At 45.7% G+C, this 27,739-nt stretch overlaps 1 protein-coding gene across 1 annotated transcript in view; it reads right to left on the bottom strand.

Annotated features, from left to right (window-relative positions):
• The window catches only part of SLCO3A1 (solute carrier organic anion transporter family member 3A1), a 240,524-nt gene that overhangs the window by 7,653 nt on the left and 205,132 nt on the right, over positions 1-27,739 (bottom strand). The window contains exons 8-10 of the mRNA XM_029952294.1: positions 24,830-25,005; positions 20,586-20,650; positions 1,263-1,505 (exon numbers count right to left, since the gene is read on the bottom strand). Of these exons, the coding sequence (XP_029808154.1) occupies positions 1,263-1,505; positions 20,586-20,650; positions 24,830-25,005 (484 nt within the window). The remainder of the gene's footprint in view (positions 1-1,262; positions 1,506-20,585; positions 20,651-24,829; positions 25,006-27,739) is intronic.

The raw sequence follows: 27,739 nt of genomic DNA on the forward strand, positions 1-27,739 counted from the left end.
ACACTGTATATCCTTGTTTTTGCAGAATATCTGAATTAGGATCAAATGATAAAAAAAATTACAATAGATTAATTGTATCCCTTGAATCACGTTATATTTTTGGTGCATTAAAAAAAGGAGAAAAGTAAAAGCAACCAGCAGAATAAACTCAGCCTAGAGAACTGTGTCAGTGACTTGAAGAGTTAACACAGATTTTAGAAGTGGTTAAAAATAGTATTAGAGGATTATACATACAACAGTTTGAAATTCATATGCATTGCATTTTTTTTTTTAAATGGCAAAATGTTTGGCAAATGTAAGCAAATGACTTGGGCTGTGTTGGGTTTCACCGGCTCTGAGCAAAGTCAGTCATAGCCAGGCGAGTCCCACTGCTTCCTGAGGTCACTCTGGGGGGCTGGGGGGGTGCTGTGGGGAGAAGGTGAGGTGCTGGCCACCCCCCCATGCCCGGCTTCCCCTTGGGCCCTCAGTCTTGAACATGGAGCTGGTGAAGAGGTGCCAATTACAGACTCCAGCATGGGTCCCCCATTAGCATCGCTGAGAGAACTCTGGGGCCTTGAACCACATGCAGACTGGGTGAGTCGTCTACACAGTGACCCATATTGCGAAAGTTAGAGAGAGGAGGGGGGGCTACCCGATCCTCTGACTTGCACGCCCCTCACCCTCGCGTGGAGGGGGCAGGTGGTATGGAGTGTGTCACTAGTGTTTATCCTGGCAATGTTGTCAACTTGTGTTTTCTTAGTAGACTTTTAAAAAAATGTTTTGTATGTGTATGTATATCCAGCAACGTCCATCCTCCAAGCTGGGCCGCCACTGTTCCCTGAACTTGGCAGTGCCTGTTGCTTGCAGCGGTCGGCATCCCGAAAAAGCATGAGGTGCCTTCAAAGAGTAGACTCTGAGCCCAGCCGGTTGCATCAGACACACGATCCCAGGCTCTCCTTATTCTGAATCCTGTCTGGCTCTGATTTTGAGAAAAAGGACAAAGGTCGTGGTGTGTGTGTGTGTGTGTGTGTCTGTCTGTCTTGAGTTTTTTTTTTTTTTGGAAAAAATTTTTTTTTTTTTTTTTTTTTTTTTTTTTAGGAAAAATGACCCTTTGATTACTAATACAGAGTTCGGCCTCCTGAGCCACTATAAAACAGACTCCATGTTTTCACACCACTCATGGTCTTCAAGGTTATAGATAAATTTTGTCCTATGGGTCTGGCCTGCGGGCACAGGGTCCCTCCCCAGATTGTCTAGGGTCAGAGTAGAGGCAAAGAACTCACTGGTGCTCAGCCCGCCCTCGTGGTTTTTGATGTAGCGTTTATAGTTTTTCCTCAGGCACTGCCACGAGGTTGTGTAGAGCACGAAGGCGGAGGACTTCAGCACGATGGCGATGCTCACGTACAGGTATCTATAGGCCACATTGTCGTACAGGACGCAGGCGCCTTGCTCCCCGCAGAAGGTGCTCCAGAACAGGCAGGTGGAGTCGATGCCCGCCCCGAAGATGAGGGGCGGGGGGATGAAGCCTGCGGAGGGGGGGAAAGAACACGTCATGCTCACCCTCAGGCTCTGCAGGCGGGTCTCCCCGGTCCGCAGGCACGCGCCGCTCTCTCCCCACAGGACCGCAGGGCTGGCGTGCCCGGGTGGCTCCAGCTTATGGGGCTGCAGAGACGGGAGTCTGAACCCGGGCTCTGCCCCAACCTGCGCCAGGTCTCTAAGCACCCCCATGTTTTAGTTTTCTCATCTGCAAAATGGGGATAATACTATCATCCGCTGAGAGCCTGAGAAGGAACAGAGAATTCTCCCCGAAGAAACCATTCTTTGTGTCAGAAAGTCCAACCTTATAGAGGGAAATGCAAGAAGGTATGGCACTCTTGGTATTGTGCTCCTAGGTGGGGCTTCTAAGGCTGTGTTTGAGTGGAGGGAGCTGGGATCAGAAGGGAACAGAAGTTGAACATGACTGCACTTAACCTTTGTGTGTGTGTGTACACACATGCATACATGTAGCCATATATATGCATGTGCGCATGCACACATGTACATTGTTATGTATACAAGCATGTACAATATGCACACATACATGCAGTGTATTGTTTAAGATGGAAAACATCATGCATGCTAACAATTTCCATTCCCCTAGATCTTACCACTCGATTGAATCCTTTTCATTCTGAGCTGGGAACCAGTTTGAAAACCCTCACACTAGCGTATTTCAGCCACTTCCAATCAGTGATCGAAAATGGCAGAGGAGATAAAAACTATCCTCCTCAATTCAGTTCTGTGTTTCTGTCCCTTGTCCAAGCTCAGAGGATAGGTACAGTCCTGGCTGTACATTAGATTCATCCAGGGTGCTCCCCGTTAGAATTAAGTTAGAATGTCTGGTGTGTGGCCCGGTCATGAGCACTGTGAAGTCATCCCCTGGTGATTCTGGCCTGGGGGGGAATTGTTTCATCGGTGTGGTGGAAAATGAGTGAATGGCTCATTAATACAGATTAATTGCCTCAGAAAAAAAAGCATCCCCAAGGCCAGAATGTGGTGCCAATCATAGGCAGGGAGAGACCGCAGAAGCAGAAAGTGATCACAGGAAGGAGGTGGCAATAATTCTGAGTCGCGTTGTGGGGGCATCCTGCTATCTGGAGTGTTCATTTCAGGGCCCGCCCTGGAGTGTCAGAGCTTCGCTCTTTATTAAGGAAGGTCCCTATTAGAATTGGATGAGATTTAGATCTTTAGTCCAGAAAATTACAACGACCCCCAAAAATCAAACCCATATTTCAGGTGGTTCATGAACCCCTGATGTCCATTCACGATCACCAGAATTAAAACACCTGTATCATACCCCCCCAGACCCTCCTTTCTGATGGTGGCCAGTGAGGGAAAAGGCTTACTGAGGAAGACCATGCTTCCTTGGTTTTAATGTCAGGCCTGGGATGGGCGTGCGGGGGCCTGCAGTGTCCCATCAGAAGTTAATGAGGTTGGACAGAGCTCTAGGGTCCCCAGGCGCCTCAGCACTTCCCAGCTCAGTCCCTTGTTAGCCCAGAAAGAAATTTCAGGGTGGGAATTTTAGTCGAAACCTCATGAAACTGCCCAAGCAGCTTGATTCAGTAAATCAACGACCTGCTTCCTCTTTGAAATGTCCAGGTCTGACTGGTCTTCCCGAATGGAAACTCCTATGATCCCAGCATTGTCTGCCCTAAAGGCTGCCTGTGGGGCCCAGGCCTTCCTCACCAACCAGTGAGTGCTCTCCCAGCCCCCTCCCCCGACCCACCACAAATGCCCTGGCTCATGTAATAGAAAATGAGCCCAGGGGACTAACTGCCCAGCCAACCCCATAAGAGAAACTAAGTCACACTCTACATTATTTAGGTAAAGAAATGGAGATCGGGAGCCCCTTTAAATTGATAGAAGGGGGAAATGGGACAAATCTGGCTGTTTCTATGGTCCCATGGGACCGCTTGCACCCATTCACCTATTTCTTTGGGTTTTGTTTCGATAGGCCCTAAATGTTCCACCCTCTTCTTCCTTCTGCCTTTCTTGAGGTCGCTTTGTTGCTTTGTCCTAGCCCACCCGTCAGGGCGCAGTAGGGAGTGGCCTGTGAGGGCTCTGTCAACAGCTCTGCCATAGGAAGAGACTGAGAGTTGCAGCCAAATCCACATTGGGCAAATGTGGTCATATTTTAAGCGCACCAGAGGAAATTTACAATATAAAGGAATCATTCTTTAATACTTGCTTGGACCAAAATATCCCCCAAAATGCCACGACATAACTCCCTCATGAATCTGTAGCTGTGTGAGGGTTTCTAAAATATTGTGTTAGCTTTAAAGTAGGGCATACTTCTTTGTGCTAATGGTGTCGGTTTTATCCTGCCTACTGTCAGGCTCCATTACCAGATGACACAGCCAGGAAGGAGTCGGAAAAAGCCTTCAAACAGAAATTAGAAAGCTAAGTGCCTAGAAAAGCTTTTCATATTTTGAGAGCCTTTGTGATGGAGAAGAAAAGCACCTTGAACTTGTGTCAAAAGCCTTGGGATTGGGGCAAGTCGCTTGATCGCTCAGTGACTCAGTTTCTTGATCTTTAAAATGGAGCTAATACCGCTCCATTTTACTGGCCAGGGTCAAGGTAAGCCCTGTTACAAATGAGGTGTTATGCATGAGTCTGTCTTTCCATAGCACCAGAGTGTCTGTTAACTTATTCATGTTATATGGGGGCCTGGGGGTCTAGTTTAGAATAAACTCTGGGTTTAAGCATAACTTTTACGAGGTTCCCTTTATATTTCTGAATAGAAAAATGTATTGGATTTTCCAGCAAATTCATCTTTATATTGACTTAAAATTCTTCCCCAAAGAAGGGCTCTGGCTATCATGTGTGCAGAGAATACCAGAGAGGAAGAACTGATAGGATCTTTTTGTATTAAAGGTCATTCTAGAACTCACCTGATGGCCAATGCTCCCATGCAGCCACCCAACATTCTGTTTATCACTCAGGTGGACCAAATAAAAGCTCTGGCTGTCCCTGCTATCCAGATACTGCCTCCCCAGACACTAATGGGAGGCTCTCCCAGGAGTATTGTAATAGTGGTGGAAGTTAATGACGGCAATCTGCTCTAGCATAGACTAGAGAGGACAGAAGGGGGAGCCATAGAGCAAGATGAGTGTCAATTACAGATCTGAAGAGGGAAAGATGAAGGTTGCATCTCTTAAGAGAAATCAACTACCCTGGGAACTCAGCCAGTAAGAAACTGTCATCATCCAGAACTCTTGCTTTTCTCCAATGAACTTTCATTCAGAACACTTCCTCCTGACTTCTTCCTCCATTAAGTAACCTTCCTCTCCTTTATGATAGGACTTGTCTATGGTTTTGCTGGACCTTACATGCCCTAAGTTGCAAGTCTGCTTCCAAATAAACCCAGGTTTTGCTGGTAAAATAATGAGGGTTTGGAGAGGGGAGAGATGGGCAGAGGGTGAGAGAATCTCAAGCAGCAGGTTTCATGTTGAGTGCAGAGCCTGACGTGAGACTTGATCCCATGACCCTAGGATCATGACTTGAGCCAAAATCAAATCAGATGCTCAACTGACTGAACCATCCACTCACCTTAATGGGCTTTTATTTTGAAGGTTACCATTATTTGGTGATAGAAGGTGGGATACAGGGAAGACCCGCAGCAGCTCCGGAGCTGGTGAGCAAACAGGTGCCGGTGCCAGAGTCAAGTGAACTGCCTTCCTGCTGACCTTGGAGTTTGGAATGTCAGTTTTCCTCTTGGATTTTTAAGCTCAACTCCGTGTTTTTTTTTTAATTTTTTTAATGTTTTATTTATTTTTGATAGAGAGACAGAGTATGAGAGGGGGAGGGGCAGAGAGAGAAGGCGATACAGAATCAGAAGCAGGCTCGAGGCTCTGAGCTAGCTGTCAGCACAGAGCCTGACGTGGGGCTTGAACCCACAAATGTGGGATCTGACCTGAGCCGAAGTCGGAGGCTTAACCAACTGAGCTACCCAGGCACCTCAGCTCCGTGGTTTGAGTTCCCCAGACTTTATTTGGGATCTAAGCTTTTGTTCTTTCTGAGAGTCCTCGTTTGGCCTTTGGTAAAGTATCCTGATTCCTTTTGGAACCAAGTCCTTCCTGTAGAAACTGTGGTGTTTAGAAATTTTTTTTTTCTCTATAGAGCAAATCTCTAAGAAATGAGGTCCCAGTTCTCAGACTGTGTTAGAGGGCACCCTCGCCGCTTCTGGGACCCCAGCTGGTTTTGTATTTCAAAACCTGTGGTCCCTCTTCATGTGCATTTCCACCTAGATGGACCACCTTAAAAAGTAATTTAGACCTTCAGTGGGGAACTGTCCATCTTCCTAAATTTACTCCTCAAAACTGATTTGGGCAGGCCTAGCTCTAAAACTGTCAAGGACATGGGATGCCTGTATTGATTGGTATTTTGAAGCTTCCAAACTTCAGCAGGAATCTAGAATGTATGCTAGCTAAGGCAAACAAACAGAAAAGGGCTGTGAGGCCACTTTTCCCCTTCCCTGTCTCCTCTGTCTCACAGCCTCAGCCTCCGGTGGTGGCATCTTCTTTACTCCCTGCCTGCCTCCTCACTTCCCTTGTTCTCTCAGGCTAATCCTTTCACTCAATCGGCCTTTTCCTCGGAAGGAACCTTCCCCTCCTCTCCTGGACCTATTAAAATCTGCCTCTCTGAGGACCCAAATAAACCCACATTGCTTCTGTTCCCTGGAACAAGGCCAAATTGTGAGTCATAGTTACATAGTTTCCTAACGTGGCTGAGGACTCCTGTAAGGTTTGCTGAAGGATTTAAGATATTCAAATTGACCAGCCTGGTTTGTCGGATTTGTATTAGTCCACATGCTTGTTGGTGAGGGCTGGGCCAACCACTGGATGAAACTAGCCCACTGGCCACATCCTGGCGAGGAGTTGGAGAATCAGACCCCTCACTTTTGTCAGGATGCTAGAACACTCTACCAACCGATGATGGTAGCTTTTACTAAGCGTGTTGATTGGAACAGAATTCAGGCTTACATACAAAAGCCTGGTGAACCTATTCATTACTATTACAATCCTGTCTTTAAAGAAAATTCTGATCTTCCTTTAGATATGGAATCTCCCCAGGTCGCATTAAACTCGATTTTTTATTTTCAAAAAAAATTTTTTAATGTTTATTTTTGAGAGAGCAAGACAGTGTGAATGGAAAGGGGGGCAGAGAGAGAGGGAGACAAGAATCGGAAGCAGGCTCCAGGCTCTGAGCTGTCAGCACAGAGCCTGATGCAAGGCTCAAACCCACGGACTGTGAGATCATGACCTGAGCCAAAGTCAGGCACTTAACCAGCTGAGCCACCCAGGTGCCCCTACACTCGATTTATTAATGGGCTGAACATGGATACTTATTTTGGGTAAAAGGACCAGGATGGAATGGTAAACTGCGTACATAAGATTTAATTAGGCGGGCCAGCTCACTTACACTCTCAATGAGTCATCTAAAAGAAAAGAGTGCTACACTTCTCAATTTTCAGTGCTGGCAAATGAATACCCCTAAAGACAACCAACCCTCCCGTAACATCTGCTATTACTGCAAAGGGCCAGGACCCTAGAAAAAGACTGTGACAAACTTAAGCACTGCAGGCCCCTGCAGCCTTGCAATGTCCTAATTCCCAGTGTCAGAGCTCCGAGGAACTGCAGGGTTCTTCCCAACCGTCTCTGCCAACCGGCTCAGAGATACGTCTCTCCTGATTGGCTGTTGATGACAAAGAGATTCATCCTCAGAACTGCACTGTGGTTGCTCAAGCCCCCACTCCCCAGCAGCTGCGGTCTTGAAGTACTAAACCAGTTCTGATGGGGGGGGCGGGCTTCATACACCTCAGCAGGTTCCAGTCTCTCAACCTACTCCCTTTTGTTTAGGTCCACTGAGAGCCACTTACCCTTTTCTCCTTATTTATTTATTGGGCTGTGATTTCTTAGAAAAATATCCTGCCAGAATTTCTTTCTCCCAAAGAACCTGACAGTGGTAATCAAAATAGCCAACCTGGTGAATTACATGAGCCTTTGGCACCTATCATTTGCTCAGCCTGTGACAGCACTAGAGTGGAGTCTGGGGACACCAATCCTTTGTCCCTAATGCATCAGCTACCATCCTTTTTATGGGCAAGATCTTCAACGGATACTGGCAGAATCCATAGTATATCTCTCATCAAGATTCAAATAGATCCCTCAAAACCTCCTCCCCAGAAATAATCAATACTCTAAATAGAGAAGTCCTTCAAGGCATCAAGCCCATAATAGATGATTACAGGCCCCCAGGCCTTCTTAATCCCTGCACCTGTCCCTGTGATATCCCTGTTTTACTTGTGAAAAAACCCAGGGCTGAAGATGGTGGTTTGTCCATGACCTCTAGGTGATAAATATTATCCCCCCAGGACCCTGTTACCCCTAACCTCCATATGCTACTGACATCTATTCCTACTAAAAGCACATCCTCACTGCAGTTGATAATATGCAATGCATTTTTCAGTATTCTAGTTGAGAAGGATCTTTTTGACTATACTTGGACAGTAATGCCCTAGGGTTACCCAGAAAGCCCTTATTTTTCACAAACCTTAAAAGTTGATGTGGATGATGTTTGTTCTCTCCCAGAGACGATTTCCTTCTCTGCCCTCTTTCCCAAACTTCTTTACAGAAAATGGCATTTACCTGCTTAAAACTTTTGGCCTGAAAGGGACATAACGTCTCCAAAGAGAGGGGCACCTAGGTGGTTCAATCGGTTAAGCATCCAACTTCAGCTCGGGTCATGATCTCGCAGTCTGTGAGTTCGAATTCCACGTTGGGCTCTGAGCTGACAGCTCGGAGCCTGGAGCCTACTGCAGATTCTGTGTCTCCCTCTCTCTTGCTGCCTCTCCCCTGCTCACACTGTCTCTCCCTCAAAAATAAACATTAGAAAAAAAATTTTTTAAGTCTTCAAATAGAAATTGTAGTTTTGAAATAAGGACTACATCCAGGTAGTTTTCATAGCATCCAGAAATTCCCCAAACCTAAAACTAAGAGTCCATTAATGAGATTTCTTTGGGACTGGCCAGCTACTGTTGAAATTAGATTTCAAACTTCTCTCTCATGGCTGACTGAACCTCTATATGCCTTACTTAAAAAAAAAAAAACAAAAACAAAAACCTAACCCAATTATTTGGAAAGATCAGGAAGACACGGATTTTGAGACTTTAAAGCAAAGTGTCACGAAGGCCCCCTGTTCTCAGATATCCTAATTATCAACTTCCCCTTTCCCTGTTTATATGTGAGAGGGGCAGGAATGCCTTGGAGTCCCCACCAGAACACGGGACCATCATCAGCAATGTGACCCTGTAGCACAGGGGTACCCCCCTCCCCTCAGAGCCATTGCTGCCATTGCCCTTTTTAGCTGTGGCCATGCGACCCGCTCTAAACATCCTGTGCCCCAGGCAGCGGAAGCCTGAGTCCTCAATTCTCACACTCCCTACTTTGCAGCCCGAACCTCACCTCCTAGACATCCTCCTGCAGCTGCTCCTCCTCCAATTTTCTCACTTCTGACCTTCCCCTGGCTGTTCTCTGAGCCTCTTCCCAGACCAGACCTCTCGCAGTTGCTTAATGCTGATGGATCACCATTGGACTCCCTGTGACAATGCGTAGGACACTCCTCTAACCAACGCAGATTTTTCAGTGTTTACCAATGGTGCTTATATAAAGGATGAAAATGGTAAATATGGTGGGTATATGATACCATTGCAGCTTCTTTTGAAGTCACTTTGGTGGTCCTTTTACCTTTGGCTCCTTTGGCCCAGAAGGCTGAGTTATACACCCTTTCATGCTCATACCTCAGCTAAGGGTAAAACCATGAATAATGAAACTGATAATCCAGTTAGCCTTTGGCATAGCTCATGCCTTTGGAATATTATTAAGGTTCCTGGGCATTCCAGAACCGACTCCCTAGAGGCCAAAGGAAACCTGATATTTCCACCAAAAATGCTGCTCTTAGGGAAACCAATAGCCAACCCCTGTCATGGTCCAAACGGATGTTCTCCCACACAATCATTTGGAGAAGCTGACCAGAGATACACAACAAGTGGCCCCCGAAAATGAAAAACAGGATTAGCAATCTAATAATTATTGATCTAATAAGAGAGAACTCTGGCTTGGACCAACTAACAATTTCTACCACTTAACAATTGTACATGTATCAAACCACGGTCTACTAACAAAATGACAGCAGTTATGAACCAATACCTGTGAGGAAATATACTTTTTAAAAATTTTGAGAGCATGCATGCATGTGTGGGGGAGGGGCAGAGGGAGAGAGAGCATCCTAAGCAGGCACCGCACTGTCAGCACAGAGCCCATCATGGAGCCAGATCTCGTGAACAGTGAGATCATGGCCTGAGGCAAAATCAAGAGTCAGATGTTTAAATCCAATTATACAGCAAACACTACCAAAATAAACTTAAGATTGTATTGCAGTTTCACTTAACAGTAGGCATGACTTTGAGTAGATAATGAAAGAAAATGCAAAATGTTTATTGATTCATGATGTGGTTTCATCTTAGCTTAGGCAAACCATGCAGTATTTAATACACAGTAGCAGAATATTTACTATTGAAGCTTGAAAAGATGTGAGTTCTTTGTGTGCAATCTTTCATTTATGCATGTGAGAGGGTTTTCTTTTTTTTAATACTTTTACATTGTAGTACTTGTTTTGCTTGGTGGTGGTGTTTGCTTACTTAATACATTCCGTCAGGGACAGAAATTACATGCTGTTTTTTTTCCCCCTAGGAAGTGTGTCTTGGGTTTTTCCCTTATTTTCTTTACTTTTTTTTTTCTCTTCTTTTTTTTTGGTGGTGGTGGTGGTGATGTTTATATGAAGTTGCTTTTACAGCACCAAAGACTTAATCATCCATTTCCTATATAAAAGGTAGCTACTTTTTTGCATGGACCTCAAGTATATTGTAGTATAGAGGTGGAATTTAAGGAAAGGTATTAAGCAGGCTGTGTTTTAGCTCATGGGCAAGTAACAAATTTTATCATTTCTCTTGAATGTATCATAGATAAGCTGCTATATAATGATTGCCACTTCAGATAGCTGTGAAATTAGGTGATTAACTAGCTGTTACTTAACCTTCTAATTTCTGTATAAGTCTAATCACATGAAATAGAAGTTGGGGTTTTGATTTTTTACTTTGCTTTTCTGTTTGGAGTGTCATTGTAACTACTGAATGTAAAACCCCCCGGGCCAGGTAGAAACCTCAGAGTTGGCTTTTGGACCAGAGCCTGCCTTCTGCCCCCGTAGTCAGCTCCTTGAATAAAGCCTATATTCTTTTCCAATCAAAAGCTCATCTCTTTGAGTACTGGCATCTTCAGGGACAGGAAGCCCAACTTGGGTTTGGTAGCACTTTGACCCACCATCAATAGAAGGCATGCTTCCATACTCTAGAAGCCTAATTGCTTCTATAAAAACAGCCATGCTTCAGTCTTCTCACCATGACTACCGGGAGACAAAGACTTTGAGCAACACGCCTTGCAACCTCGACTTTTTTCTGGAGGCGTCTTTTCCAACAGACAAGATTCTGTTCAACCTTGCCAGTAAGGCACTGCTAACCAACCTTGTGCTGCCAAACACCAGAGAACAGACCCCAGGATCCATTCATAGACCCCTCTAAAGAGAGCACCAAAGTCCGACTGGACCTGCACGCCATCTGATAACCTGAAAGTCCAAATTCCCAGCCACGGAGCAGAGGTCATCTGTTGAGATATCTGGACTAGGCCTGTGAGAAGGTTTGGAGGTCACAGAAGTCTTTTTCATTTGTATATTAACAGACCCCTCTGGAGCTTTCCTCAAAATCCATAGCTTTTGAATTTTCGACTTTACTATTAGTAATATACCTACGTTCCAGCAGTTCTGAGATAATAATGCTGCTTTTTAACATCTTTGAAGTTTTGTTCTTCTGCAAAAACGTCAGCTATTACTTGGTGTTTATACCTGCTATGTATCTTCCCAAATGCAGCTGGTTGATTCTTTCAGGATGTTCCTGCAGTAGCCACTATTCTGTGCCCATGGGACTCCCAGGAGGCACATGTGACTCTGGGTTTGTCTCCATACGAAGGACTTTCCTTCCCTACGTGGGAATAAATACCAACAAGTATTTCTAGTTGCTATCAGTTCTAGAATCTTGTTTTAAAACAATCACATAATTGGGAATGGTCATGTTACTTTGGATTCTGTACCTACTGCCTGTCAAACCTTTGTAAAAATGCCGTACTCAATAAGGACATGGTCTCTAGCATCTACCATCTTGATAAAAAGTGCCTGAGATTTCTCCCACTACCGGTCCTTGTGACTCGAATGCATCTCAGTTGGTTTCCCATCTGTAAAATTTTCCATGGACAAGTGATGTGACATCCAGGAAAGATCCTTCCTGGCACTGAGGGGCAAAAAGGCCACTGAATTGTGAAAAACGGACTCTTGCTCAGTGTTGCGTCTGGAGAAGGATCTTGATCAAAAGAGCGGAAATGTGAAAATTAATAAAGGGACACCTCACTGAAATGGAGTAGGGAAGATAATATGGGGAGCCATTCTACTCAATGTCAATTACAGGAAGAACTGTTAATTATAGACCCCAACAGAAGAATCATCCATTACAGGTCCCTGGAGGGAATGAAGTACATTGCATCTCCCACAAGAAATTGACGATCTCAGCAACTCCCCACTGAAGAAGCATGACCAAACTTCCTCCTTTTTCTCTATAAAAGAACATTCCTCTCCTTTGTTCACAATGGGACCTACCTGTGGTGTTATAGTGGCTTGCATATCCCAAATTGCAATTCTTTGTTATTCCTGAATAAGCCCATTTTTGCTGGTAAATACTTTTATTTTTAGGGTTAACACAATAACTACTGTCTATTAACTACCCCCTCTCCCTGGCACTGTGTGGGGCACTCTAAGAGTATTATGAGCCCCTGTCCATAACCCTATAACACCCCCTACCTTATGGACAGAAAAACTGAAGCTGAGAGAGATTAATTATTTGTCCCAGGCTTGACATTTCAAAACCCAATAATCTCCTTATTACTAATTCAAAGTTTGTTGATTTGAAGAGAAGATTTTAGGGCTCTTATCAGGGATTTCCAGAGCTACAGGAAACATCTTACTTACCCTCCTGCTAAGCTCCTGGGAGTAACTGGCTTGCAGAAGGCTGGTTTCGAAGCTTTCAGAGGTGAAACATGCAGGGGTTCTGATCTTTGCTAAGTGTGGAGGGGGAAACCCACATACCAGGAGGTTCTGATCTTTGCAAAGTGCAGAGTGCTCCCTTCTCCAGGGTTATTAATGCACCGAGAAGGCTGGGAGACTGTTTTGTAAGCAACTCAGTATTTTGGAAAACAGCGTAGGCAGTACTGGCAGATACTTGTCAGGAGAAAGAGCTGACAGTTGCCTTTCTTCAGAAAGAGCTCACGTATGAAGGTTGCTCGGTGGTGGGGAGGAATTGAGGGCTTTGGGATTGGAGATAGCAGACTCTGGCTTCCAACTCTGCCCCTTGGGAACCTGCTACTCTGGGAATTCACTACTCCACTGAATCTCAGTTGCATTGTTTATTAAAATGGGCACAAGATGCTTTCCTGTATTGCGTTTTTATACACGTTGAATGCGACGGCATTTGTGAAAGCCCCATGTGAAGTGGGCTCTTAGCAAATCTGGTTCCGTTCCTGTTCTTTGGATACCTGGAGATGTGCCCTCTTTTAAATCACCGTCTCCAGAGAAAGAGTTGCAAAAATACTCTTCAAACCAAGACTCTGGCAAGAATCCTTCATGTCCTAAGAATAAGTCTGTTTTGGAGGATAATCAGCTGCTTCCAGAAGGGAGGCCAAGTGGATAAGGTGTAGTGGGTATTCCTGCTCTGAGCGTCTTCATTCTGTTATGCCCTCACTTACCTAAGGAAGGAGGAGGGAGGGTATTGATGGGAGAGTATTCTAGAAAGTGTGCTTTAGCTGCAATAGCATCCTCTCCCTTTCGCCTTCCCTTTTCCCTAGGTCTCTTGGGGAGCAGCTCACCGATGGAGTAGGCATGAACCAGTGCCCATCACCCGGGAATACCGGGAAGCCACAGTAGATTGGAGAAGGTACGCGGAGGTTCCACGCTCTTATGTGCTATTACAGAGAATATTAAAAGGATTGAATCTTACTTCCTATTACACTCTGGCCCAAGCTACAGCCGTACAAGTTTATATATTTCAAAGCAAAAATTGCAGTACTATTCAAGGGTCTCTGTTTTCCTGAAACCTGTTAATGGAGATTAAACCCCCTGGTTTTGTATTTTGGCTATTTAATTCCGTTCCCCCCGGTTGAAAAAGCTGGGCCTATTTATATTCTTTGGTGTAAACTTTAAAGGTGAACTTAAAGGCTTTTGTAAGAAAAATAAATTCACATACCTTTTTGGGACAAAACAGAAGCTGAAAATTGCTCTGCTGTTTACATTTCAAAATGTACCTGGTCCTCTCTAGTTTACCTGCCAAAACTTGAAGTCACCATGCAAGCCCTCTTCAGCCTGATGGAATTACTGTCCTGCCCAGCACAAGTTACTGAAGGGGTTGGTGAAAAATAGATTCTGTCTGCTTTGGCAATGCCAAGAAAGAGCCTAGACTTTGGGCACTGGCCAGCATTTTGCCTGTGGGCACTTGACATTCACTTTTCTTGAATCTGAGAAGTTGGGTGGTACTATTCTGCTCCCATTTCATCCCGGGGCTCCAAGTTAAAGTCACTAAGGCCCAAAGAGCTTAAATAACCCACCCAAGCCCACATGGCCAATAACAGCAGGGGTGGACCAATTCCAGCTGTGCCTGACTGCCCAGGGGTCCACGGTGACTATGTGAGGACAGCTGAGCACAGGGAGGGAAGCACATCCTGGGTGATGTCGGCACTGCGGGATGTCAGGCCCATCGCTGCTTAATCAATTTTCGCTGACTAAGCAAATGGAGGCACAGGTGAGTGGGTGGGGTCTTCCATGCATTCCACCCATTGTACCCCATCCCAATCATCCCAAGGCTGGGTGCATGGCTTCTCATCCAGGGCTCCTGCCACACTGTGCTTGCTTCTTCCAAAGCACGCACTCAATGGGTCCACTTCATGGGTTCATTTCTCTCACTTGCCCGTAGAACTTCTCTATATTCTCAACTTCATGGGAGGAGCTCGGCAAATGTTTGATGAGCGCATCAGGAGCTTCCCAGATGTGCTGCTGCTGTAGTGCTTCATGAATCATCCAAGACCCAGGGACAGCCTGCTTAGGAATGACACCTGGCTCTAGAGGGGGCACCTTGAGCTTCTCCATGCCTTCTGCTTTAGCAGGTGCTCTGAAAACTAAGAGCAGGCGTTGGTGGGAGGAGAGTCTGTGGTGGCCCGCACAGCCCCAGCAATATACCTGAGACACTCGACAGATTGCATCTCCTGCTATGAAAGGCTTCTCCATATGCCCTGTCACCGGGGCTGAAATCCTCTGCAGCTCCTGGCGCTTTTGTTTGTCTCTTTTGCTTTCATATAGTCAGTTGCAGGGTGAGGGGGTTTCGACAGAGATTACCTTCACTGTACGCTCCCATTCCTCCTTGCCTTTTAATCCCACTGCTCTACTCAGGTTAGCTGCTTCTCCCTTTGATGCTTTGATTAACTGTGCTACACCTTACAGAACCTCCGTGCACCTTGCTACCAGGCTGATCTCCCTAACTCAGAACTCTCCGTGTATATCCACTCATCTCAACCTGTCATTTGCTCCACACTGGCAACTACTTAGCCAGGTAAAATCTCTTTTTTCCCTTGAAATTCAAGGTCCAGACCCTTGTAGCCCTATATATTTCTCATCCTGCTTCATTCTTCTCCCAGAGCCCCAAGAGGGCAAGATTATGGCTTCTGCGTATTTTTACATTCTTTGCAGCATCTTGAACAGTGTCTTGGATGTAGCAGTGAGTATTAGATCTCAGTATTTGTTTCCACTAATTTAATTTGGCATAGCATCCATGGTGCACAGCAGACCCCAGGGGCAAGATTCTGGATCAGGTCTTCAAGCAGATGGTTTGCCAACACCCAGAGAGAAAAGCAGTGATCAGGGCATTTGCAAAAGGATGAAGAGAGATGGATTTGACAGCCTCAGGAATTCTGCTCAGAGAAGACCATTCAGTTTACTCTGAATTTACTGACCCAGCTCAGTGTCCTTCTCCCCCATTCAATTTGTGCCACTGCCCTGGGTGCCTTGGGCTCCTCCATAGACATCTATGCAGTTCCACATCCTGGGCTTTGTCCTGTTTTCCTTATCCAGCTGAGGTGCCATCGGGCGTTTAACCACGCTTTGGCCATCCATAATTTCTTTGCCCCACACTCTTTCCACCACACCTGCTGCTGATACTACCAACCACGTTCCTACCTCTACTCCAAGGCTGCTGGGGAAGCTCCCTGAGCCACACTGACCCTTGCTACTGAAGTCCCTGCTTCTGCTCTATCAACTCCTTTCCACTAGCGTTTAAAGCAACACGAACAAATAAGCTCACATTCACTTCTGGGTTCTACCCTCTCTCCTTATACTCTATGCAGTTAAGAACAGTGAAACCTTGGGTAGGGAGTAACCTGTTCTGTGAGTGTTCTGTTAGATGAGGAACCATTTCTAATACATTTTTACTTGACAAATGAGTGATGTCTTCCACTAGGAGCAATACGTGATGCTGAACATCACATGATCACAACTGAGCCCATGGTTCTTTCTCTCTCCCTCTCTCCCTGCAGGATTGTGGATGATCGGTCTCAGGCCATGGCATCTGGCAGAAATCAGTGATTTTTCACAACATTGGAAAGTGCCCACAACTGGCACGAGTGTATTTTTTGTCACTTCAAAGCACCTATGGACAGTCCTTTGCTTTTCCATACAAGAGTGAGCTTAGGAATGCTTTGCTTCCTTCTAGGTCAACCTGCCTGTAGATCTAGAGCTTTTCCTCTGCTGCCTATTGCCAGCGACATTCAATACAGCATATGCTCAGAGTTTATTAATCCTGTACTATAGTCAACATCCATTAGTGACAGTCAAAGTCATCCTGCACAGCAACCCTCCTCTCTCTCGTCTCCCTCACACCAGCCATGAAGGTTTTCAAAGGTAAGTGCAGGTTCATTTATTTTTCTTTATATTTTGTATCTCCTTTATTATTTTGTATTATATTACAGTATTTTAATCATCTTTCTATGAATATTTTTGGGATATGGAATGAATCAGCTTCCATTATTTCTCATGGGGAAATTCGCTTTGATATACAATTGCTTTGGATGACAAGCATGTTTCTGGAATGAATTATGCCCGCAAACCAAGGTTTTACTGCATCTGGAAAGAGTGGTCTCCCCATGCTGCCCTGCTCCCTTACGCTCTGCCTCATTGAGGGTGGTGCATCAGAGACTGTCCCATACAAAAGCCACTGGCCACCTGTGGCTACTTAAATAAAAATCAGTAATTAAAATTTATAGAAGCCAAGTGCTCAATAGCCATATGTGATGCAAACATAGGGCATTTCCATTATTTCAGAAAGTTCTAGGGACAGCGCTGGCCTATGCCACTCCCAAAGCGCTCTTCCTCCTAGCCTTCCTGTTTCAGTAAGTAACGTCCCTATTCATCATGTGATCCAAGCCTTTTTAAGGAGCTGTCACTGTGTTTTCTTCCCTCTTACATACTCCAGCATGTACACTTTCACTCAGAGAGCAGGTTTTGAAGGTACTTCTTCTACCCAGCCCTCCTCAGCCCAGGCCATCAGTTACTCCATCAGCTACTCTGTTAGACCAGCAGCTTACAGTTCAGTCCCTACATCCTCACTGTCCATACAGCTTTCCTCAAATGCACAACAATCTGGTGACTTCTTAAAGACCATCAATGACTTCATTTATCTTAGAGCAGAGGGTCAAACTATTGACAGGACAGCAACCCTTCCAGGGCATGTTCTGATGGCCACCCACTCCTACCCCATCTTTGGCCAGTCCCTGCTTGCCCTGCACACTCTAGCCACACTGGGCTTCCCACGGCCCCAAACGTGGTGCTTCCTCCCAGACTTGGACTTCTAGAAGTCCCTCCATATAAAACACTCTCTCCTCACTCATCTACAGAACTCCTGCTCAGTCCTCGCGACTAAGATAGACATCACAGTTTCAGACCCACACCCCTGCCCCCATTCCAAGGCCAGGTGAGGTGGCTCTTCCGCGTGTCCCCAACTGTACCTGTGCTGATGCCGTCACTAAGCTGATGCTCTACTGCATTCCCATTACCCATAAGGGCCAAGCTCAAAGGCCAACAATGTCAAGGAAACTGATTTCTTGGTTGACCCCTCATTAACATTGATTGGTGGTTCATCATCTTGGGTGCTGCTGGAGGAAGTGGAATCAGGCCAACTGCAAAGACTTCTTTGAGAAGCTGTTTTCAAGTCAAAGATGAAGCTGTCATATCCTTCGAGAGCAGAGCTCTCCAGACTGTGATTTTTGGCCCAGAAATCAGCAACAAAATCAACAGACTGTGTTAGGACCAACTTCTTAAAAAGCATGGGATAGAAAATAATACACACATATATTAAGGATATTTTGTGTGTGAAATTTGTTTCAACTGTATTAATGCATATGTATGTGTGTACTGGGCTTTAATATAAAACTCCTCTCTCGCCGGAGATCAGTCACAGAAGCTGAAAAATACCGCTGGAGATAATGCCTGGTTGATTACTCCTGGGGCAGCCATACAAATAGTGGAAGGGCTTGAGGGCAATGTTCAACGATCCTAACCATGTCACATTATACGAGCTCTATAATTTTCCATTCGGTCTTCAAGTATCCTCTAATTTTCATTAACATTTTGGAAATATTTTACAAGCCTTTTTCTTCCTTTTGTGCAATCACATTATTCTGAAGGGTAGCTACTTTTTTTTTTTTTTACCTGCTATATTGAGTCTTAGGTATCTGTTTAGAGGTACAGATTCCCTTGGAGCAACCCCAGAGATGGGGGTTCCCACCTTCCCAGGCCAGCTTGCAAGATGACTAGTAGGAAGAGGGCTATGCCCACTGAGTGTGCTCCATAAATGTTAGTAGGTTGAATGAATGTGTATGCAAAGTGGTTTCACCATTTACAGAAATAAGGGTCCCCAACTCGTTCCCTGATGTTACACATTCATGTTATCTATTTATCAACCCAATTTAAGGAGACAGGGGTGAGGCATTATAATCCATGCAGACTTTACCCTCCCGAGGAGAAGAAGAAAAAAATCAACGTAATGATTACCCTGTGGTTATGGAGTTCTACAAGTCACTACAAGTTCCTGGAAGGCCTAAATCTTTTAGTCTGAATTCCTACTGAACTCATCTTAACTGGGTATCTGCATACCTAGAGAATTTCTGTTTCCCACAAAATCGAAATATAAAAATGCCATTTAAGTCTCCCTGTATGTACCAACACACATGGATTGAGAATTGTTGAAAGGATTCTGAGACCTTGTCCTAGGTACGAAAGGACGGATCACAGCAACTGATTGGAAATACTTGGCTACAGGCAGAGAAGGGAAGCGAGGAGGTGCAAGGCCCTGTACTTACCATTCTCCAGGAAGGACTTTAGGAATGGCTCCTTCATATTCTTCCATATGTCAATTATATAGGAATTCACCTCGTTATAAAAGTAACGGGCACATATGGGCACCTCGGTGGCCCAGTTGGTTAAGCATCTGACTTTAGCTCAGGTCATGATCTCACAGCTCTGTGCTGACAGCTCAGAGCCTGGAGCCTGCTTCGGATTCTGTGTCCCCCTCTCTCTCTGTCCACCCCCCGTCCCCACCACTTGCACTTGGTCTCCCTCTCTCTCAAAAATAAATAAACATTTAAAAAAGTTTTAAGTAATAGGCACATATATATATTCAAAAACTTAAAACCTCTAGAATATGATTTATAACTTCTTTATTCAAAGATAATAACTTACCATATTTATGTTCAGCTTTCCTGTATTTTTCCATGTTTTTGCTTTAAAAACACTTTAGTATATTATAGACCTTGTCCCCCTCCACCTGTCATGTGCCCTTTCCAAGTCTATAAATACTTTTCAGAATGTTAAAGGCAAACATAAATCTTACTGGGATTCTAGATCATAACGAATGTAACTAATTCCTGGCGGCTGGACATTTGGGTAATGGCCAATTTTTCATTTTTTACAAACATTTCCATAAACATTTCTATAGCTAAGTCTTTGTGCTCATCCAGTTACATACTTAGAATGAGGAGTTTAATGTTTACACTGAAAATATAGGCCATGGTTACCTCCCTTCGCACATTTATTTACCATTTAAAGCCCATTAAGGAAGATCACTATTATTCAAGGAAAAGAAAGTGACTCTGCCTTGATCTTGGCCTTGACAAAGGGATGTTCATAAAGCAAGAGACGTAGAAAGGGAGAAGGGTCGGGCTTGCCTGGCAGCCGGGTTACCTGGTCAGCCTTTTCTGCTTGGTCCCAGCCCGTGGCAGGACCCAGGGAGTACCATGAAATTAGCCCCGTTCTGTTTTCTCAACTGAAAAATGTGAGGGTTAGACTGCATTCCTTTTATCCACACCAAACCTTGGAACGCAGCCTCTATAGCATGAAGGTCACATTTGCCCCATCCTGGAAACCCAACGTAAATAAACTCAATCAGTTTGGAAAAATTTAAAGGGCGCAAAGTTTCCATTTGCGAGGCATTGTTGGAAGGCTTCTCTGTTCCAGCCAGCAGCCCATAAACAAAGCATTTCACAAGCTGCTCAGGGTTTGCTTAATGAGGGAACCACGTTACACCATCAAATGTTTTTCCCTTTGGGGCCATCGTGTTCCCTCCTTATGCTGGTGAGAATCCAGTGTGGCCCAAAGACAGAGCTTATATAAATGAAAACTTTGTGGTATCCAGGGAGCGTGTAGGACTAAATGCAGAGCAAAAATTACCGACTTAAGGTTTCTCTTGTTTAGTACTAATTATACTTTATAGAAGGAAAAAAAAAAAGCTCAAGAAGTGGGACAAATTCACAGATATTTACTCACCTGGTCATAAGCATCCATTCATTATTGAGGGAATAAAGAGAGCATATACATACCCAACAAACGAAGCAGGAGGAACAGGACTCCCAGGGCGTAAGACTTGAGTTCAGGGCTGACTGTCCTACATGCAAAGAAATGGAGAGGAAAAAAGAAAAAGATTCTTATCACTCCTCTTTAATTAACAGACCCCAGAGTCATCCATTGCTGACCATCAGAGCTATTCTCTAGAAATTGTTTTCTTTTCCTTTTTCTTTTTTTGCTTTCTCTGCCTAAAGTCTAAAAAATAACTAACTGCAGTAACATGTTTAGGAACAGTGTTTTGTTTTGTTTTGTTTTATTTAATAAGGCTAATCTTGTCATTGGGAGGAAGAGATGCAAATATGGTTCCTAAAGTCTTCATTTAAAGGCATTTTGATTTTGCAGGAAAACATCTTAAGTTGACAGAATACGCATAGTGGGGAAGTATCAACTCTTAATGCTTTTCAAACAGCCAGAGCCTTGTCCTGCTCGGATCATTTTGTGATATCAACCAGATGATCACAGTTTGCCACCCCAGATGGACCACTTGTAGAATGATCCATTTGGCTGTATCCAGGTTCAATACCCCTTGGTCATGGTTCCTTGTTCTGAATGGACTCAATCATCCTGGCTTTGGTTTATCGAGAACAGTCCCTTAGAACAATCCTCTCGCACACTTTCTAGAACACTCTCAGTGTAACATTTTCTGGGACGAGTGTGACAGCAGACAGGGTTTAGAAACGATGACGGAATCTAGACAGAGGGGCCCTCACGACTGATAACATCTTTTCCGTAATGCCTCTTACTCCTGAAACCAGTATTAATTCAATGCCTGTCCTCTCTGAGGCCAGGGACTGTTTGTATCTTGTTCATTGTGAGTGCAGTGATGATGTGTTGAGTAACATTTAAGTGGGTGGATGGGTGGGCACATGTCTCCCCCTCATGGCCCAGACTGGCCCTATCTCTTGGCGGGGTGGAGAGGGAACATGAAGGGAGAGGTATTTGACTGATTACATGCACATTATGCTTCAGGTCATCCTGGACACCAGTGGCAGAGAACCTTCCTCTTATCCCATTCCCATCATGAGTCCCGAGGGGAAACAGGGAGGTAAGCACACCACACTTAGGCCTAGAGCCAGTCCAGTATGGCTGAGCCTTGGTAAACACCAGGAGCATTTCAATATGGCCAAAAGACCAGGAAGACCCATGCAATACAGGGAGAACACAGGCAATCAATTCTGTAGGAAATAAATGTTAGAAACAAAGTTACCAATAGAATATCTAAATCCACTAGGATATCTAAGACCCAGGACACATTAACCTGTCTATGGACTTAGTAGATAGATAGGTAGATTGATTGATAGCCTGATTGATAGATAAATGATCTATCAGTCTACTTATGTATTTATTTTAGCTAGAATTATATTCTTACATGACCCTAGGGGCCATTCATCCAAACATCCAATGACCTACAACCTGGTTTGAGTCTCAGGGGGCATGTCTTTGGCTTGTTGGTAGAGTGGACCAAAGGACATGGGCAAACCATAATGAACATAGATGTAGGCTTTACAGTCTTTGCCATATTTCTAAGATTTTCAGTGAAAATTAAAAAGGTGTTATTCTTGGGGAAATATCCATTTCTTCTCCGTTGTAAAGAGTGGGATACAGGCACGTAGGTCAAGACTTGCATGGAGTGATGGGGAAAGCACTCTCTGCGGATTAAGCCAGATACCTGTACAAGGTCAATGATGAGATCGATGTTTCCGGACAGAAACACAGCCAGCTCTCTTTAGAATGTGCACGTTATAAAATCCAAGCTCTTCGGAGCTATTGTCGGCTCCATGGTTCCGGTTTTTGCACATCCACTTGAAGGTATTGAGTTGAAAGACACATAAATAAAAGCAAATTCTCCTTTTCAAGAAACTGCTGGCATAGTGAGCTAGTGTATTTGTTACTTGAAATTTGATTTCCTTTCAGCTATCATGTCGCTAGGAATAAAGTGAGCAAGATATGAAGATCTCCCTTCATATCCTGTTGGGGAAATTGTTTCCACGGGGGAATCCTCTTTCTCAGATCTACTTATGGAGAAATGGAGGGTTCAGGTCTGAATGTTATGGAAAGTTCCGGGCAAGGCCAGGGATGGGATCTTAGGTCTACAACTAACTAGCTGACAACCTCAAGAATACTGCTTAACCACTCTGTGGGCCTCCGCTGCCCCATCTGTAAGAAGGGAATGCCAATAAGGATGTAAACGTGTAATTAAAACAGGAGCTCAGTGCTGGCTCTGAAGGGGGGTTGCAGTGGGTGTTAGCTTCTTTCCTCACCTGGGGGTGTTCCGAATGCTGCTGTTACATGGGTTACAGAGGGGCCATCGCTCTGGAATACACCTGGAATGTGGCCTAGACTGTGCCCTCGTGGAACATCTGTGATGGCCAAATGGACAAGGCTAGTGACAGAATAAGGCACTACCTTGGCCATCAAGGTGCCTCCAGCAGGCCCCAGTAGAGCACAGGGTTACCTGATGGCCGAGGCCCAGCCCAGGTCACGTAGGCCATCTGTTGCTGATTTATCTAAAGGAATCAAATGTTTCCCGAAAATCCCAAAGAGCTGTTTATGAAGCTGAGATTTAGAAGTGATTAAGATTTCAACTTTCTGTGTTCCGTCTGTCAGTCACAGTGAGCTGGTTTTTACAAAGAAGTCATGGGGAGAGGAATAAGGGGGACCAGTCACTGCTAATGGTTGTGAAGGTCATTGTTCTTGCATCTTGGTGCCTTTTGTGGATGACCAACACATTATAACTTCAAGGAATTTCTAATCATGAAAAGCAAGTTGTCCATAACACCGAGGACCTGATGGGTTTTGTCCATATGCCTACTTTATACAATCAACCTCCGTACAGAATTTCAATGCAATAGTTCACTTCATAGGTACTTTTCCATTCTTAAGAATTTTTCATTATTCCATTGAGCTATGGTACAGTACTGTAATTTAATTCATTATCCCAATTCAGATTTTTCTGCTATTATAGCTAACATTGCAATAAAAAATCTGCCTGCACGGAGCTGTTTTCCTGGCAGAGAAGTATTTTCCTAAGTGTTGAGGGGGTAGGGTTACCTCATAAAAAAATCTGAACATTTTTATGACTCTTAATTTATAAGGCTATATAGTGCTTCTTTGAAAGGAGCGGTAGGCTATTCAATGCCACCAGCCGTGTGTGATTTTACCCAGCCCGGTTTGGCCACAAGTGGGTAGCAAGGTTTAAAATTGATTTTTCAAGTTTAGAAAGTATAAAATGGCAATTTGCTATTGTTGCCTTAATGCTTCTGCACATTAACAAGGCTTTGCTAATGACCTAGATGACATACGCACTTTGGAGAAATGTTCTTCCTCAGGAATTTGAAACAGAGATCAGGAAATGTGGTAGGCACGGGGAGAAGGAGAGCGCAGCTGGAAACAGCAGCTGGGAATGTGCATTGTACAGGTCACGTTCAAGCAGTTCATTCCTGCTCGCTTCTAGCCCCTAGGAGGGCCCTGGTCTGTTTAAATGGCTACATCCCAGGAAAGAGAGTCTGTCCCTGTTTGGGGTCCCTTCCTCTGGTACAAGACAGACATGGTGGGGGGGGGGGAGTTGGATGGAGCATTCCATTTCTAGGTTCCTCACCCAAATCTAGGTACCTTTGGAAATGTAGAAGTTACTCAGAATAGAACTCTACGGTTCACGATTGAGACACCTCACACACCCCCAGGGCAGGTCTTGAGAGACCAGATTATGGGTCATTCCTTATAAGAGCAGTCACTGCTGGCACTCACACATGGCCTTGGTGGGACTCACACCATTTCCAGGAGGCTGGCGGGATCAATGACATTGCTCCTGGGCCCGAATTCGGAAACAAGTCTGAGTGAAAATGTGCCCAAGGTCACGTGGCTAATCAGTGGATGAACAGGGGCTAGATTTGGAGACCTGGCTAGTGCAATGCCATTTTCCTTTTACTCCAACATTCCTGCTCTCCGCAAAAATCAACGTAGGACTGCTTTCAAAATCACCTTCAGAATCTATTCTTGGGAGGATACGAAAGTATCATCTCCCTCGGGCCGTGCTATCTGGTCTCCTGTGAGGTCCCTGTCAAATGTAACTGATTCCTATCAACCTGGGGAAGCCATCTTGTAAGACTCACACAACACCTGAAGTTTGGACCTCCCAAATCATTGCAGACAAGCATGAGGTGGGGAGGGGGAGGGCGACAGGTGAGCCGGGCTCTCTAGTCCCTCGGTCTAAGCTTACCTGATAAGGATGATGACCGAGGGGGTCTGCGCCATTGCCCCGATCATGCTGCAGACACACATCACACACAGGAAGGTGAGGAAGGCCTCTTGGCACCCGGGACTGGGGCATTTTCCAGGAACCACAGTTGTGTTCTCGGCGGGCACGGTCGTGAGGCACGCACAGCCGGTGAGATTCTGAAACGGGAGTATTCAGTCTTTTGAACTGGGGGTTATCTCCAGTTCCCAAATCCAAAGCCATCCATCAGCTGGAGCTGTCACAGCCTAATTACGCATCCTGTGGCATTCCATTAATTAGGCCTGAATAAACAAGTTAGCTTTTTAAGGAGGCTGCAAAACACATGCAGATAAAGGCTTATTTGCAGGGAGAAGAACCGATTCCCCCTCTCCTGTGTATTTCACGTCCATGCTCAAGAATCCCTAGATAGGCTGTACCCTAGACAAATGTGCCCCCCCCACCCAAGTACAATTAGAGAGGAAACTGCGCTCCCACAATAGAATAAAACACTGCCAAATTAACGTTATAAATACTTGCCAATTCGTCCTCTTTTATGCCAGTATAATTACAATGAAGTGTATTAAAAGAAGTAAATCAGGTAACCTGCATAGTGTTGCTGGTTCAGCGCCCAGTGTGGCACTTGGAACAAAGGATGTGCGTTGTGTGCATTGTCAGGCGAGAGGTTGCTGCTCCCGTGGAGGGGGGGGGGGCATGGGGGGCAGCTTAATGGGAACGTTCTCACGTGGCAGGGGAGGCAAAGGGGGCTGAGAGATGCCAGGAGCTGAGGGCAGATCGCAGGCAGCGAACTAAAGCCCAAACCAGACGCACTTATTAATACATGATCCGAGGAGGAGAAAAAAAAAGTGGCTGCATTCCATTTGATCTTTCGGGTGGATTCTTGCCCAGCTGCCCCTGCTCCCCGGTGAGGTACAGCCCCAGCTTCATCATCAGAAGAATTTCTGATAGCAAACGGGAGGGGCAGGGGCTGGGAGAGGCAGCGCCATGCGAGAGCCGAGCCAATTAAGGTTCGATAGTAATAGTGCAGAGGCCTTTAATGAATACAAAATGAAAACAATCATAAATGATTCATTGCTTTTCTTCTCAGGACCGCTCTGCTTTCAGAGCACAGGCCAAGGAAAATCCTCCTGAGGGTCAAGCAAATCCCCTTTGGCTTTCACGTTGCTCTTTCTTGTCCTTGTCCCTCTCCATCTCCATCCTCCCTCTCGCCTCTTTTCCCACAGAGAAGAGCACAGATAGGGGTTTTTCTTATTCCATCAAGTCACATGGGATATTTTCAGGAATGTCCAGAAGCCCCTCTGTGCACCCCCCCCCCCCGCCCCATCAGGACCACCTGCCTGGCTGCATCCTGCCCAGGAGTGCTTGTCCATGAGAGCAGACATGGTGTGGGGTTGGATGCTTCTTCCTAAGCATCTTGCCAAGAGCAGGTGCCTCTGTGTAAGTGGCCAGGTTATAGCACCCCACGGTGTTTACTCTGATTCCCACAGAGGTGCTTAGATCTTGCCTCTCTGACCCTTCCCACACATCTCTGTCCCGGGGGCTTCCCAGCTCTTCTGTAAAACCTCCTCCCCCTGGGTGGCCTCCCCCAGGCAGAGCCAGCCCTCAGCCAGGGTCCTTCACGGGCCCTGAGGAGCCCCAGTATGAGGGCACACTCCACGCCCCACTGGGGGACCTTCTTGGCAGATAGGATGCCTATGGTGTATGAATCCTCATCTGTGTTTATCAGGAGGCAGGGCTGCTCCCCAACAACAACTTAAATGTCACCGTTCTTCCTGCCCAGGAGAGGAATCTGTTCCCCCCCCCTCCCCAGACCCCAACTTCACAGCCAAACTTTGCTAGCTGTTTATACCCACCACCTCCATCTCATCCCCCAAGCTCCCATGTGCTCCAGCTGGCTTCTGTCCCCACATGCAGGAACCGGATCATGCAAAGCTCCCCAGGGGCCTCCATATCCTGCCCCTACCGTCCACTTTCTCTTACTGAGGCCCCTAGGAGCGCGTGCCTGTGAACCACTCCCCTCCCTGGCTTCCACAGCTCACGACTGTCCCAGACCCACTTTTTATGTCCTGTCCCAAGACTCCAAGCATGTTGGCATCTCCGTGCTAAACCCAGGAACCAATGCCCCAAGCTGTATTCTGCACGGTCAGCTTGGCACTCCCCCTCATCTATGTCTGGGAACGTTTCCCTAGAATCCCCTTCCTTGCATGGGTGAGAGCTGGGCAGGAGGGGAACGCAGGTGAGATTTAGAAGACAGAAGTGAAGCAGAGGCCACTATGCTCTTAAGGTCAGACACAGGGATGATCCCCACAGAGGTGCCCAGGAGGCGCCAGTTGGCCCTAGCCTCTGTGTTACCCATCCTGCTGACAGCAGAAGTCCCATGCCCACTTCTCCTGACTTGGTTGTCCACCTGCTGGCACAGCCAAAACCCCCTTCGTCTTGCAGAGCAGCCATAGGTACACAGCTTCCTGGGATTTTCCCACAAGCCCCTCTCTTACCTACCTGGGCCAGTGCTTCTGGGGACGGGAAAGATCGGTCCTCTGATCCTTCAAGATTTTGATTCCTTAACCTCCCCCATGTTCACGTAAACTCTACTTCCTACACTCAACTCTTTAGTTCCAAAATACCCGTGGGGGTTGTTTTCCTGACCAGACTCTGACAGGCACACATCTCCCTGCCCAACGTCCTTTCTCTCTGCATCTCTGGCCTGAGAAATGGTACCCTGTTAACTCTCTGGACACGAGGTGGGAATTCTGGACCCCGCTCCTTACTCCCACGGCTGTGCCATCCTCCTTATGACTATGAGGCTAGTGAGGCCACACACCACTGTGGTTTTGCTCCCTCATTTATCCTCAGCTCGAAAGGACAGGGCCTGGCTCATGACAGGGATTCAACAGC

The sequence above is a fragment of the Suricata suricatta genome, chromosome 9 (assembly GCF_006229205.1).
Source record: "Suricata suricatta isolate VVHF042 chromosome 9, meerkat_22Aug2017_6uvM2_HiC, whole genome shotgun sequence".
Classification (NCBI taxonomy): Eukaryota; Metazoa; Chordata; class Mammalia; order Carnivora; family Herpestidae; genus Suricata; species Suricata suricatta.